The sequence below is a fragment of the Ceratotherium simum genome, chromosome 2, assembly GCF_057802395.1.
Source record: "Ceratotherium simum simum isolate JZ-2026a chromosome 2, ASM5780239v1, whole genome shotgun sequence".
Classification (NCBI taxonomy): domain Eukaryota; kingdom Metazoa; phylum Chordata; class Mammalia; order Perissodactyla; family Rhinocerotidae; genus Ceratotherium; species Ceratotherium simum.
In genome coordinates this window covers 8,929,526-8,944,459 of record NC_141901.1, presented here as the reverse complement: position 1 = coordinate 8,944,459, position 14,934 = coordinate 8,929,526, and the positions used below count along the sequence as shown (strand labels likewise).

The 14,934-nt window shown below is 42.8% G+C and overlaps 1 protein-coding gene across 1 annotated transcript; it reads right to left on the bottom strand.

The window, feature by feature from the left end:
• Positions 1 to 3,747: 3,747 nt before the first annotated feature.
• On the bottom strand, positions 3,748 to 11,950 carry FASLG (Fas ligand). Its single transcript, XM_004425033.3, has 5 exons — positions 11,900 to 11,950; positions 11,067 to 11,500; positions 10,425 to 10,470; positions 6,243 to 6,299; positions 3,748 to 4,987 (listed from the first exon to the last, which is right to left on the bottom strand). The coding sequence occupies exons 2-5, from the start codon at positions 11,412 to 11,414 to the stop codon at positions 4,593 to 4,595; spliced, it is 846 nt and encodes a 281-aa protein (XP_004425090.2). The 5' UTR covers positions 11,415 to 11,500; positions 11,900 to 11,950; the 3' UTR covers positions 3,748 to 4,592.
• Between the last annotated feature and the right edge of the window lie 2,984 nt (positions 11,951 to 14,934).

Below are 14,934 nucleotides of genomic sequence, written 5' to 3'. Positions count from 1 at the left end.
AAAGTTATCACTGAGGTAATGCTTTCCTACCTTCTGGGTGAACAGCAAGGAGCAGAATACCCACTTAACTGTCTATATTTCCAAGGCTGGTTGGTTTCTAGGTGAATCTCAAAGGTCCCCAGCTACCATCAATAGTTATATTATTTCTGAATAAGGTTCACTTCTGAGTCTGAAGACCCTGAGGAATGGGGGTCTGATTCCCCTTTCCTAGGATCACCTCATTCTGTCTCTGGATGATCCAAAGCCCTAGGAAAGAAAAAAACATAGAAAGTAAAAATTTCTCCCTACTAACACCAGAACTTAACCAAACTCTTTTGAAAAAACTGTAATTTAACATGTGGCCAGAACACTTTCTTAGATAAGGACCAAGGAATATCTATGGCTTAACCCCCTTAAGGAAATCTTATAGTCCGGCTTTGAGGAGCCAGGCTTCTCTCTCCAATTCCCCTCTTCCAAAGAGCTGGTGTTTCATATTAGTCCCTCTCACAATGATGGTCCCCAGTAGAGCTCTTTTCCTGTTCAACTGTGGTAAGTCAAAAACTACTTCAGAGAATACAGAGTCACCACTCTGGGGGCCAAAAAAAAAAACTATGGTTTTGTGTGTTTTTAGTTGTTTGAAAAGAAAGAAAACCTCAAACTACTGAACCACAAGCAAGCTTTTTATTTTCTAAGTGTTCTACTTTGGGTTTAGCATTTCGCAAAGGAACAACGGCAGATCCTTCTTTTTTTTTTTAATTTATTTTTTTCTGTGTGAGGAAGACCAGCCCTGAGCTAACATGCATGCCAATCCTCTTCTTTTTGCTGAGGAAGACTGGCCCTGGGCTAACATCTGTGTCCATCTTCCTCCACTTTATATGGGACACCACCACAGCATGGCCTGACAAGGGGTGTGTCAGTGTGCGCCCGGGATCCGAACCCGGGCCGCCAGCAGCAGAGCACGTGCACTTAACCATTACGCCACAGGGTTGGCCCCAAAAACAGATATTTTTTAAGTAGTCAAATAAATAATATAACCACAGGTTATGGTAACTACTAAGAAGGAAATAAATATCAATAAAATAATGAGAAAAAGAGGAGGCTTTAGGATGATCTGAGGAGGTGACATTTAAACTAAGACCTGAAAGATAAGAGGAAGCCAGCCACGTGAGGAGCCAGGAGAAGAGCATTCCTAGCCAAGGAAATGAGTCCATGTGTGTGGAGACAACCTTCTCAGATGTTTGTCTCTACTGGGAAAATGAGAAATGCCACCATCACTGGAGAAAGACGAAAGGTAAAGAAAGGTTTGGGGTTTTTTTTGGTTTGGTTTGGTTGTCTTTTATTGAAAGGAGATAGTTAAACATATGTACATGCTAGTGGAAATGATTTCATAGACAGGGACAGTTTGAGAATCCAGAAGAGAGAAGAAAATTTTTAAGGGGGCAAAGTGGAGGAGAGGGAATGAGTCCAGTGCACAAATGAAGAGACGGTCCTCTTCCTCCACTGTACGGATGGAAGAAAGAAGTCATTCAGATGCAAATGGAATTGTGTTTTGGTGGTAAAAATGAGGTTCCATGATGGGAGGAGGGGGTATGGTTGGTTGGCAAGAGAAAAAGACATGATATAATTGTCTCAAACAGTGAAAAAACATGCTTACCAGGGAACTGAAGAAAAAGTGCCGGGCAGTGTTGAATGCCCATTTGAGATCTGTGGTCCTAATGTAAAGCAATGGTTCTCAACTTGGGGTGATTTTTCTCCCCACCTCCAGCCTGGGGACATTTGTCAATGTCCGGAAATGTTTTTGGTTATCACACATGGAGGAGGGGAGAAAGCCACCGGCATCTAGTGGGTAGGGAGCAGGAAATATAGTACAATGCACAGGACAGCCCCCTCAATGAAGAATTATTTAGCTCAGAATGTCAAAGGAACCGAGGTTGGGAAACTCTGATGTAAAGTGATGTCAAATTTATGTAGAGACCATCTCTGGAAAGCTACATAAGGAGACAGAGATCCTCTTTGTGAGCAGAAACAGGGCCATCAGACAGGGTAAGAAGGAGAATAATTTTCATCCTATATGTTTGTGTACCTTTTACAATTCGTACTACGTACATGTAATATCTATTCAAATCAATCAAAAGATAGAAATGAATCAGTGACAGATAAATAATTGAGTGATTGGTTTAAGTAAATGACAGATAAAAATAAAATGAAACCAATCAGTCTGTTTGGGTAATTTTTCCAGCAACTTCCAGCTGCTAGGACATCAGCTTAAAGAAAACGGGATTTTTGCAAGAGGCATATAGTGAAGGAAGCAGAATATTTGGGAGCTGAGGAAATTTCCAAGGTACTGATGGTAGTGACAGATGGTAGAATCTAAGCTGGACAGAGAGAGGAGTGAAGCTAAAGAATGAGCTGATAGGGGCTCGCCCAGTGGCACAGGCGGTTAAGTGCACGCGCTCCGCTGTGGCGGCGGCCCGGGGTTCACTGGTTCCCATCCGGGGCGCACACTGACGCACTGCTTGTCAACCCATGCTGTGGTGGCGTCCCATATAAAGTGGAGGAAGATGGGCACGGATGTTAGCCCAGGGCCAATCTTCCTCAGCAAAAAAAAAAGGAGGATTGGCGGATGTTAGCACAGGGCTGATCTCCTGACAAAAAAAAAAAAAAAAAGAATGAGCTGATAGATATGTTAGAAATCTCAATGTGGTAAAAAAAAAAAGTATTTTAAGAGAAAATGTTGGAGCAATTGAGCTGGCACAATAAGAGATAATGCTGTGAGAATAAGATGTCTGAAATCAAATTCTACAGGAGACACTGTAATTTTTGATGATGACAAAGTCTAGGGGGAGGCCATGGTAATGAGTGGTTGAAGAACATAGGGAAAGGTCATTGTGAGTGACAAACATGAGAACGCTAGAAGCCAGGTGTTTGGAGGGTCCCCTCAGATCGGTGGCTTCTTCTGGAGAATGAACTGCCTCTCACAGAGTGTCTTATTAATAATGATAGATACCATTTTTTGACATTCTACTATGTGTCAGATCCTTTATGTACCTATCAGCTCTTTTTAATGCAAAGGAGTTCAACTGACCTGCCCAGGAATTGCATAGTTAGTAAGAGGAACAAAGATGCAAATTCAGGTTTTTTAGCCCAAAGTCTGTGTCCTTTCCACTATGCTATGGCCCTGCCCCCAGGAAAAAACAAGTTGTCATCAAATCTATTGAAAGTTGGATGAACTTAACACTGGTAATAATATTGATAATGGAAACTTTAGATAATGGAAGATGGAAAGGAAAGAGACTATAGAGAAGGGAGGAGAGTCTGGCAAAGATGGATGGAAAGATTTACTTCACAGTTCTTCTCATCCCAGTAAATTCTATTTTTTTTTTTTTTTTTTGCTAAGGAACATTCGCCCTGAGCTAACATCCATGCCAATCTTCCTCTATTTTTTAGTATGCGGGCTGCCAGCACAGCATGGCTGCTGACAGAGCGGTGTAGGTTCATATCCAGGAACCGAACCCGGGCCGCCGCAGCGGAATGTGCTGAACTTAACCACTAGGCCACCAGGGCTGGCCCCCAGTAAATTTTTTTTAATGTGGCCATAAGTCATAATGAATGAAGAAGCCATGGAGGAAAGAAATAATAAGGAAAAAAATCCAAAACTTGGTAGTTTCCAAAAAGTACATTCATAATGTTTATCTATATTCTAAAATATAATTTTTATTACATGTATTCTTTTCATTAAAAATACACAAAATGTATATAAATATTGACTATATTATAGGAAAACAGCATCAATAGCTGACAATCAGAGTTCTGAGGACTATTAGAGTTGGTTGCCCAGAAGCATACAAAATCTACCACCAAATGTAACCTATATTTTCCTAACATGTCCTTCACAATCTCCACATTCTCTCTACTTATGTAACTCTTCTAGTTTCTCTCTCTCTCTCTCTCTCTCTCTGTCTCTCTCTCTCTCTCTCTCACTCTCATTCTCTCTCTCTCACACACACTCACACACACACACACCCTTACAATTGCACTGGAAATATACATGCTGTGTAGAGAATGGACTGAGTCCCCAAAAGATCCCCTTGCTTCTCTGTTAGCATCACCTGGTGGCTCAGGCTATGCATTTAGAAGTAAAGATGCTGCCAATGGGACACTGGCCTTTCAGTCTCTTTAGCTTATTGTGCAAGCCTAGTTCTCTTTTTCCATTCCTTATACACTCATGTCACATCCATATGTCTAAAAGACAGCCTCCCCTGAGGTAGACAGTTAGACCCACCCCAAAAGGTGAGTTAATAGATGTCCTTTTCAATGTGCCAAAATGCTCTCGGCTACTTAAGGTGAGTGTAGAACACCCTGGTAGCTGCTTTTCCCTTCACATGGCAGCCCAGAGTTTTCTGTTCTTCAGTCATATTCCTCTTCCTGTCTGGCTCACGGACCTTGCATGAGATGAGAAATTGTAGACCCGCTGAACCCTGTGGTCTCGAGGTCCGCTTGGTTCATGTCTTCTCACTTGACCTCAAGTGGGCTTAAGAAGACCCTCATTCAAGACAACATTCTCAGTGCTTATAACAAGGAACTGTAATGGAGAGAATCCTAAAGTGCTTTTCTTAGAGCTTATATAAGCCAAAAAATGTCTTAGATTCCTCAAAATTGACCAGAGAGGGCTCAGATACATTGACATATAGGTGGTCAGCACTGGTGAGATTGAATATCGCCCCCAGGTAGCTGCTGCGGGCCCACATCTGGCCAGTAGTGCAGTAGTTCATCATCTTCTCCTCCATCAGCACCAGGTCCTGGCGATACTTAGAGTTCCTCATATAGACCTTGTGGTTCAGGGGCTGGTTGTTGCAGGACTGACCCCGGAAGTATATTTTGGAATACACAAAGTACAGCCCAGTGTCATTGATCACAAGGCTGCCCTTCTTATACTTCACCCCAGAGACCAAGGCAATTCCATAGGTGTCTTCCCATTCCAGAGGGATGGATCTTGAGTTTGGCTTGCCTGAAACCAAATCAAAGAGGAGCTTTGGAATGTTCATGTAGCCAACAAACTAAGCTTCCAAGGCAAAACTGTGGAGTCTCCCTTGAGCAAACGTTTTTTTACCCAAAATGACATAGCCCACATAGAACTGGCTGAGGGGTCAGACTTGATCCATCATCGAATTCTTTCAATACCTTTATCAAATTGCCTTCCTCAATTTTATCATCCACACAACGGGGACAATAATATACAGCCCAATCAATTGCAGTGAGAAATTTTTGAGATGCGTTTAGCTCTCTGGAGCAACGATTCTATGATCTTCGGAACTAGCACCAAAACTGCTAGGCTTCAAAAAGTCCTTCCATGAGAAGAAAAGCCAAATCCAAGGAACTCTAAAGTTCTAAAGTTGGGAAAGACCTTAGGGATCATCCGGTCCAACTCCTCACTGACACAAACGAGTCTTCAGTCCCCCACTTTGGGATAAAATCCCCTTTCCTTCATATCCCCACACCATTATGTACATGCCTTAAGAAGAGAATGCTCTCCAATACTGAAATTAACCCTTATGCACCTGTCTTTCCCTACTAGATTTTTTAAGTTCCTTGAAGTCAGGAACCATGTGTTATTCATCTCCATGTCCCCAAGGGTTGGTACATAGCATGTGCTTGATAAATGTCTGTTGATCGAAACCGGATCATTCTACAGCCTCTGCTTAAAGCAGCACGCCACTTTGTTACTTATCTACTTTTCAGATATTTATAGACTTTACTCTGGGAGTGCCCATACCGTATTGCTATCAAATCGTTTCACTCCACTACATGACCACATGCTGAAAGTCCACTAGTGCCAGGCCTGGGCCTCTCTTTTCACTCTTCTTTCTACTCTGGGACAAAGCAGAGTGAAGCTCTTCCAGAAAACCAGGGAAGCACTGACTAAACTAACTTATCATTCCCCACCTTCCCAGCTCTCATCTCTTGGACCTGCACCCCAAATTCCCTAAAGGTCTTTAGAATGATGGAAAAGAGTGAGCCCCCAAGGACAGGGATCATGTCACAATCAACTCCATTTCTCCAGTTTAGACCAGGGCCTTGCCCAGAGTAGGGGCTCAGAATGTGTGTGAGGTTGACCTGACTAGAAAGATGTGACTGCTCTTGGATTTCAAATATGGTCCCTAGAAAGTAACAGCTTCCTCGGAGCACAGTAATGGAAACCAACCAGCTATTCTGCTTTCTGCCAAAGGCTTTCCCAAGCTCCCCAATACCTTTCAGATACAGACCTGTTAAATGGGCCATTTTCCTCAGCTCCTTTTTTTCAGAGGGTGGATTGGGGTGACCTGTATCATAGAGAGATGAAAGATATACGTAAAAATGAGATACCAACTATTCTTTTGGTGGGACTCTAAACAGGGTATTTAAATAAGAGATCTTTTCAAAGCGTAAGGTAACACTCTAACATACTCTAATCATGGAGGTCTAAACTGGACAATGCACAGCTGCCTGTCTTTCAGAAAAAGAGTGGTAACAAAATAAACCAAATTAAGATAGATATATGCATAAATTATAATGTTATAATAAAATAATATAAAAGTTGATTTATACAGAACTGTCCTATCAGTTACTGCATTTAGAACTTGCCACAACCCTTTGAGGTAGAGACCACTGTCACACCTTATAGATGGCAAAATGAGCTTCAAGTTGGATGACTTGTCCAAGAAGACCCAACTACTCAGTGTCAGAGTGGGACCAACACTCAGGTCTTCTGACCCCAAATCCAGGGTCCCTTCTGCTCTGGCTCAGCTGCCCCTAGGACTCGACAGGCGGAGGCCAAAGAAGACTGCTAATTCCTGGCCACTAGGTCTGCCCCCAATGGCATTCTACAATCTGTCCCAAATTAATTATCCTAAGGTCTCAAACTCCGTGAATGGCTCCTCATTGAACATGTAATTGTGTACAAGTCTCACCCACTACATGATTTCTGCCCATCTGTCCCGCTTTATCTCCTCTACTCTCTCACATTGGACACTGCCACACAACAGGGTTTCTGGTGAGACCTGAATATACCCAGCTTCCCTGCCTCTGTGCCTTTGCTCATGCTGTTGCTTCTGCCCAGAATAGCCTCCCAAAGAGATCTCTGTGTCAAATTCTTATCGGCCCTATAAGTGCCATCTAAAAGACCTGTCCTTTGGGAAACCCTCCCAAGCCTTTTTAATCACATAAGATTTTTCCCTCCTTTGAAACCTAGAATCACTCTGTCTTCACCTCTCTTGTTAGTTCTGACTCCTCTTTTCTGTGATAACTACATAACTTGCCTTATTCTCCCCAATAAATGGCCAATTCCTCACTGTATGCTTAATCCCCCAGAGTATTGAGTTCAGTTTTTAACACAGGGCATATGACCAGTAAATGTTTGCTAAATCAAATTGACAGAGTAAAAATAGACAATAGTTCTCAAAATAGTCACTATTTCTCTGACTTCAAATATTTCAACCAAATAGAGCTACCACTTAGCTAACTAAGACATTCAAGAAAGATTCACAGAAAGGTCCTCATCCACATCAGGCTCATAGTGATTAACCTGTAACAACTCACCTAGGCATGAGAATGCCCCAATCAACTGAGAATATTACCTGAGCAATCATTACCTCTGTAGCCACCCAAGACCACCCACCGTGAATGAAGTGTTAGTGAACAGGAAAGATAAAACTGCATTTCCTCTCCATTCCTACACCACAAACCATCTGTGCAGATGATCTGGCATTCAGCCATGCACTGACAGGAAATGGAACAGAGAACCACATGTTGCATATCTTATATCCCTTGCAGAGCCTTGTACAGTGTTATTCTCATAGAAGGTACTCAATAAAAATATCTGCTAGATAAATACTGGAATAAATAAACTAAAAATATATCCTACACTTTGTTGATGACTGTTTCCTGCCCGAGGGTCTTTGCACATGCCATTCTCAGTGCTGGATGATTTCCCCTATCCTCCCACCGCACCCCACACACATACATATACACACACAAACACATAAACAACATCTTAGAGGGGACTTTCCAGACCACTCTATCTTAGGTAGCTCTTAGTACAATTTGAAATTATGCTGTCTGTTTGCTTGCTTTTGTTTATCTTCTCCAGCTCTAAAAGCTCCACGAGTGTAGGCCCCTTGTCTCTCTTATTCTTAGTCATCTCCTACCACCCAACACCCTGCCTGGCACGTAGGAAGCCCTCCAAGAACATTTGTGAATGAATAAAAAATTTAATGAGTTAACTGTGGAAAAATGGAAAATTAAAATGAAGCAAATAAGAAAGTTTAAATAATCTATAATAGTACCTCCCAGAGAAAAATCACTGCTAATGTGTTGGAGTACTAATCGTTCTAGTTCTTTACTAAGAATATAAAAATATGCACATATATTTATATAGTCAATATTAAACTAAACATACTGTTTTATAACTTGTCTTTTTATCTAACAATATAGAATGCACATGCTCCAATGGTATTAAACGTCCTTCTAATATATGGGTTTTAGTTGCTGTATATTATGCTCTCGTCTGAATATATCATAATATATTTAACTAATCTCCTATTAAGAGGCATTTAAGTTTCTTCTGAATTGTTTATTATAAATAGCCTTATAAGGAAGTGATGAGCATCCTTATATATAAATTTTCGAACACATCTCTGATTATTTTTTTTAAATAAATGCTTAGTGATGAGATTACAAGGTAAAATAACAGTTTTAATCCTTTGATATATTTTTCCAAACTGCTCTTCAGCAAAGTTATAGCAATTTACATGCCCACTTTAAGCAGGCCCTTTTCTCTCACATTTTTGCCAATCTAGATTTTTTTTTAATCTTTACTAATTTGATGGATGAAAATGGGTATACCCTTGTTTTAATTTGCATCTCTTATCTTATCAGTAAAATTGCTAATTTGATTTCCATATGATAATTCACCAATTCTTGATCCTAGATCTGGGTTGATCTAGAGAAGATACTGTGGTAGGTAGACCTGACTCATCTGTTCACTTGACTTTTAATTACTAAAATGACTCCAGAGAGTGGGTGAAAGATGAGTAATTAGGTACCTGTTTCATCAGCCACATTCCACTGATTTTCAAGACTATTTTATTTTAGAAATCTTCCAGGGACTTTATTTTCTAACAAATATTTCTACTCTGCTTTTGTACATCTGAAATTTCTAACACATAGGGACTCGGATCCAGAACTAGGGAGCAGAGCATCCTAAGGATGGCTTCTACAAGAGCTTGCAGTCTAGGGCGGTATGACTTGAGTCACCTGCAGCAGGCACATCTTGAGAAATTGGAACAGGCTCCCCTCACTGGTCACCAGTGCTGCCTTCTGCTTTCTTCCCAGTTTCTAAGGGCGAGATTTACCTATTGTCTTTGCAAAGGCATCTTGCTTGTCATCTTTGTTTCTCATTCCATGGCCAACGTAGAGAGATGAGAGTTTCCCTATTTCATGAGGCACCAGTCCATATACTAGAAAGCCTTGTCGGTGACAAGGCATCAGGGGCCTGTGTTCCTTCTAGCCCCAGTTCCACACCAGTGATCTTGGACATGTCACCTAATCTGTCTGGTATTTTGATTCTCTTCCGAAAAATGAGATTACTGGACCAGATGCTCTTTAAGCTCCCTTCCAACACTTGCCAAATCTAAAGTTCAATGAACTTAGTTTAATGACCTGGAGTATCCTAAATCTATCTGTCCACAATTTCCAAAACTATATCCTGAAACTTCATGAGGTCACTGTTCAACATTTTAATCTTCTTCCTGTCTTGGATCTCATAGGAAGGATTTTCCTTTATTAGCAAAAGTAGCTCATGATTGCCCTTGTGGGTGAAACTGGACTACCCTTTGAATAAGGGCTAAAGTCTTCCCCCAAGCTTTCCAGTGACTGCAAAAGAACCATCCTAATGTGAATGACTGATTGCCCCTTCTTAAAAGCTTAGATATATCCTATAAAATATTTTTAGAATAAAGCTTGACTTTTAAGCAATCTCTTAGAGAGCTTAAAGAGGAAAGGACCTTTCCCAGAAACATATCTCTCTGCCCTGACCTCCCCCTCTCTACTGAGGAGTTATAGCCACTGGTTTGTATACAGGAACCAGAAGGTCTGAAGAAGGGGAGAGGCCTGGAGCCAGCTGCTCAGGGGACAAAGATCTAAAGTTGTACACGTGTGCCTTTTTCCAAAGTCAAGCAGAAATTATTTTGAATTGCGTGCAGTACTCAGCGACACTGATTTTGAACAATTAAATTCACTTCATATTTTAGGCCAGCTCAAGGAACAAAAATGACCAGAGATTCAGAATTAGCCAGGATACCTCTTGTAGTATACGTATGCCCAAGAACGAATTCAAGGCATTCCATCAACATGGTTCAGCTCTGAAGACTATCTTTGGAAACTCAATATACATGCATAAAAAGACTCACCTATTTGCTTCTCCAAAGATGATGGTATATGCCTTTGGCTGGTAGACTGGCAAAAGAGAAAAAGAAAAGATGTATAATAAATATGAAGTTCTCAAGGCAAAGACGGCAGAATTGTCAAATAAACCAAGCCCTGGAAAGGGAATCTAAGTACCTCAGAATCTCTCCTACCTTAGACTTTGGCCAAGCAATTGTGCCTCACCCTGCCTCAGTTTTGTGACTTGGAATAGTTCTGATATTTTTAGGTATTTTCAAGGAAATCTAGTTTGGCCATTTGAACACATTCACTTCTAAGCGAGACTCAAAACTTCCTTGTTTCCTCAATCACTAAGCCTGAGGTAGGCAGTGGCTCAGCGGGCTGACGTGCCTAGTGAGAAAGGGAGAACTGTAAGTGCCAGTCCTATTTTGGCCCTTATTCTTTACCAGATAGAAAATACTCTTTTCACTCATTTGAGCCTCCATTTCTCTGCCTATAGAATAGAATGACTGGGATGATCCATTTCTAAGAAAAAAGGATCAAAAGTACTTTGCAAGCAAGACCGTGGTCCCCGTGGACCATGGTAGCCCTACACCCTCCCCTGCAGCAGAGCTGTCTCCCGCCCGTGCCTCCAGGGCACAGCAGTCCCCACGCCCATGCTGGCTCACCTCTCGGAGTTCGGCCAGCTCCTTCTGTAGGTGGAAGAGCTGAAACATCCCCAGCCCCAGTCCAACCAGGGCCACTAGAACCATGAAAAACATCACGAGGAGACACAGGCCCGTGTTGTGGTCCCTCCTCTTCTTCGGAGGTGGCAGTGGTAGTGGAGGCAGTGGTGGCCGTGGTGGTGGCGGTGGTGGTAGTGTTGTTGGGGGCGGTGGTGGTGGTCTCCTTTGCCCTGGCCTTCCTGGCACAGAGGATGGGCAGGGGAGTACTGACCCTGGAGAGGCCCAGGGAGAGCTGACACTGCTGTCCACCCAGTAGATTTGGGGGTACGAGTAATTCAGGTGCTGCTGCATGGCAGCCAGTGACTCAGGCCAGCCCCCAGCAAAGGATTTTCCTTCTTCTCAATCCTGTGGAGGCCCAGGTGGCTAGGAGTTGCCGACTGTTGGAAAGAAGAGAAGCAGGTTCTCTCTTTATAGAGTTTCCATAGCCAAGGGAAACACCTCTCTCTCGTTCTCTCTCTTTCTCTCTTTTTGCTTCTCAGAGAGACACCCACTCACTCTGCATCTGAAGCTGAGAAGCCTCAAGAAGCTCAGAGTGAACCTCGGGAAGTTTCCGCCCACAATTTTCTGATGAAAGCCTTCAAAGTGCCCTGCTACCTGAAAGGCTGGTAGGGTAGGCTCGTCTTTCTCAGGCCCTGCGAGAGCAGGTAGCACTGGGTGCAGCCCTGTGGGCTTTGACCACTGCCCAGACACAGGGACAGTGACCAGAGGGGGCGTGTTCAGGCACTGAGGGGCGAGACCATGAAGTTGTGGCCAGAGGAGTCGCGTCCACGTCTTACCTTTTGCATGAGGGAATCATCCCCTGCTGCCACCCCTTCCCCACGCCGAAGTGCTCTTCACCCTGACATTGCAAAGCACTGTAATTTACAGGTTAAAAACCTGCCCCACCCGCTCTCTAGAGATTAGATCAGAGGTTACAAGCCAGTGGCCCGTATGCCTTGTGGAACCCACAGACCTGCTTTGTTTGTGCCTCACAATGTTTTTTCTTTTCATTGGTTGTCCCCTTTTAAAATTGGGATATTCCAAATAAAGATATATATTTCTATTCTGTTTTGAAACATTAGAATGTTGGACATCTCAAGGCCATCTCTGCAAACCCCGTCAGCTGGAGCTGGGCAGCAGCTGCCCCATGGATGAGACCTAGGTGCTGCAGGTTGCCCAGCCTGCATCACCCTCCACTGGTCCACACACCATCGGCCACATGAAGTGGCCTTCCCGGTCCCTCTGGGCATTTCTGTTTGCAGCCTCTGTTACGGTTGTTGGATGAAATACATGGTGTCTAGTTAAATTTGAATTTCAGATAACCATTAAATAATTTTTAGGATAAGTATGCGCTAAACATTAAATGGAATATACCAAAAAAGTCTTCGTTGTTTATCTGAAGTTCAAATTTAACTGTTTGTCCTATTTGTTTGTTTGCTTTTTACTAAAGATGGCAACTCTACCTGGACTGACGTCATCCTTTTCTCTGACTTCAAATACCATTTATATGCCAATAACTTCCTAGAGCTCAGCTCCAGTCCCAAGCATTCTCCCATACAAACCGTATAAACCTCCCATAAATCTCTATTTTCCGCTTTATTGGAGGACTCTACTTTTCGAATTCCATTAGTTTCTATTCCATGCTTTGGCATCACTGCAGCTATCATCCCGGCTCTCCACTGGACCAAACAAACATCAAACTTCTTTTCCTGCCACATTCTGCCCACCTCACACCCATCTGCCCACCCCACTCCATTCCCACTCCCAATGCAACCTGTTTTACCTGAGGTCACTCTTTCTGGTGACAACTGCCCTCCTCTCTCTTCCTGTCCCCCAACGTTTAACAGTCACCCAGGGCTGTTGTTTCTAGCTGAGATGTGTTTCTCACATCAGCACACCCTCTCTGCTCCCATTTTTCCCACTGCTATTGCCTTAGATCAGACTTTTAATATCTCTCCTCTGAAACATTGCCATGGCACCCTCACTGGTCTCCCTGCCACCAGCCTTTCCCAAGCCCAAGTCACCTTGCAAAATACTGCAAGAAAGATGTTTTTCTTTCTAACAAATTCAGTTGTCTCATTTCCTTGCCTAAAACCTTCTGTTGGAAGGTCTGATTCCAGGAGTAGTCCAAATTCCTTAGCACGACACACAGGCTCTTTACAGCCAGACTCCAACAGCGGGCTCTGTCTCCTCTCCAGGCACTTCTGCCCACATCCCCCTCTCCATTCACGAGACAGTGTGACAGATGAGACCAGAATGACTGCACAAGGTTCTTACTGTCTTTTAGAGGTGGGCAGGTTTAATGTGCTTTTGAACTCATGTACATAGTTATGAAAAATGGTAAGTTTAAAGTTCATAAGTTGGAGGCCGGCCCAGCGGTATAGTGGTTAAGTTGGGACGCTCCGCCTCTGGCAGCCTGGGGTTCACAGGTTCGGATCCTGAGCGCAGACCTGCTCTCTGCTCATCAAGCCATGCTGAGGTGGCATCCCACATAGAAGAACTAGAACAACCTACAACTAGGATATACAACTATGTACTGGGGCTTTGGGAAGGAGAAAAATAAAAAGAGGAAGATTGGCAACAGATGTTAGCTCAGGGCCCATCTTTCTCAAAAAAAGAAAGAAAAGAGAAGAAAAACCCTTAAAATGTCCTGAAAATACTCTAACAAAAATTATATAGAATCATATTTTTAAAATTATAAAAATTTTACTGAAAATAGCAAAGATTCAAATAAGTGGAAAAATACCCCACATCCTGGATGGGGAGGATGGAAAGTGTTGAGTGACGGTTAGGGGTATTAGATGGTTCTGGAGTTAAACTGCCTGCGGTCAAGTCCCAGTTCTTCCACTTGTTAGCTGTGTGACCTGGACAGGCCACTTTCTCTCCTCTGTGCCACAGTTTTCTCCTCTATAAAAATGGGCATGATCATAATAGTATCTATTTCAGACAGCCCTGTGAGGATTAAATGACTCAAAACATTTGATACACTTAAAACAGACTCTAGCATCAAAGCAAGCACTCAACAAACTTTATTGTTGTTGTCATAAATGTAGTGAATCTTCCCACATATAATTCATCTCTAGACCAAATGTAATTGACCTTCTTCCATTAAGGCTACAACAAGGCGGAGAGCGGGAGAGAGGTTTCTGGGGAAAGTACAAAATTGATGCCTGACACCCAGCATCCTCAGAGATTCCAGCAGTGAACTGATGGACTGAAGGGCCCTCTGTTTCAGGCTAAGACCTCCCTGCTTTTCTGTCTCAAACTACCACAGAATCTTTCAGCATTTTTTAATAAGAATTATTCTGTATTTTCACGTCTCTCTCTCTGCCCTGCTTCTTCTCTTGATTCATTCTGTGATAGGAGGAATCAGAATCTTAATACCTGCCCCCAACCCACCCAGGACCCTCCAATCACAGGGAGAGTCTGAACTGGAATAGAGACAAAGAGAGCCACCTTTAAACACCGGAATCGCTCTGTGATAATGCCACCAAACATCACAAGTTGGCAAGATCATGGAAAAATAACCACCACTGCAGACAATAACAGGGACCTATCACAATTTGGGGTACTACCAGCACCTTGTTAATTAGCAGAAATAATCTTTTCAAAGTGTCTCTTAGCTCTGTGATTGCTGAAGAAAAAAATATATATATTCGCCTTCGAGAGATGCACTGAACAGATAAACTAAAGAGCCAGCAGGCTGGCAGCTTCCACACATTGAAAACCCAAGTTGAAGAGCTTCAGTCATCTTCACCGTATCCCCCTTACTTGAGCCTGCATCTCTGGTTCTGCAACCAGGTTCCTTGAGGAGGGACAGCAGAGAGAGAGT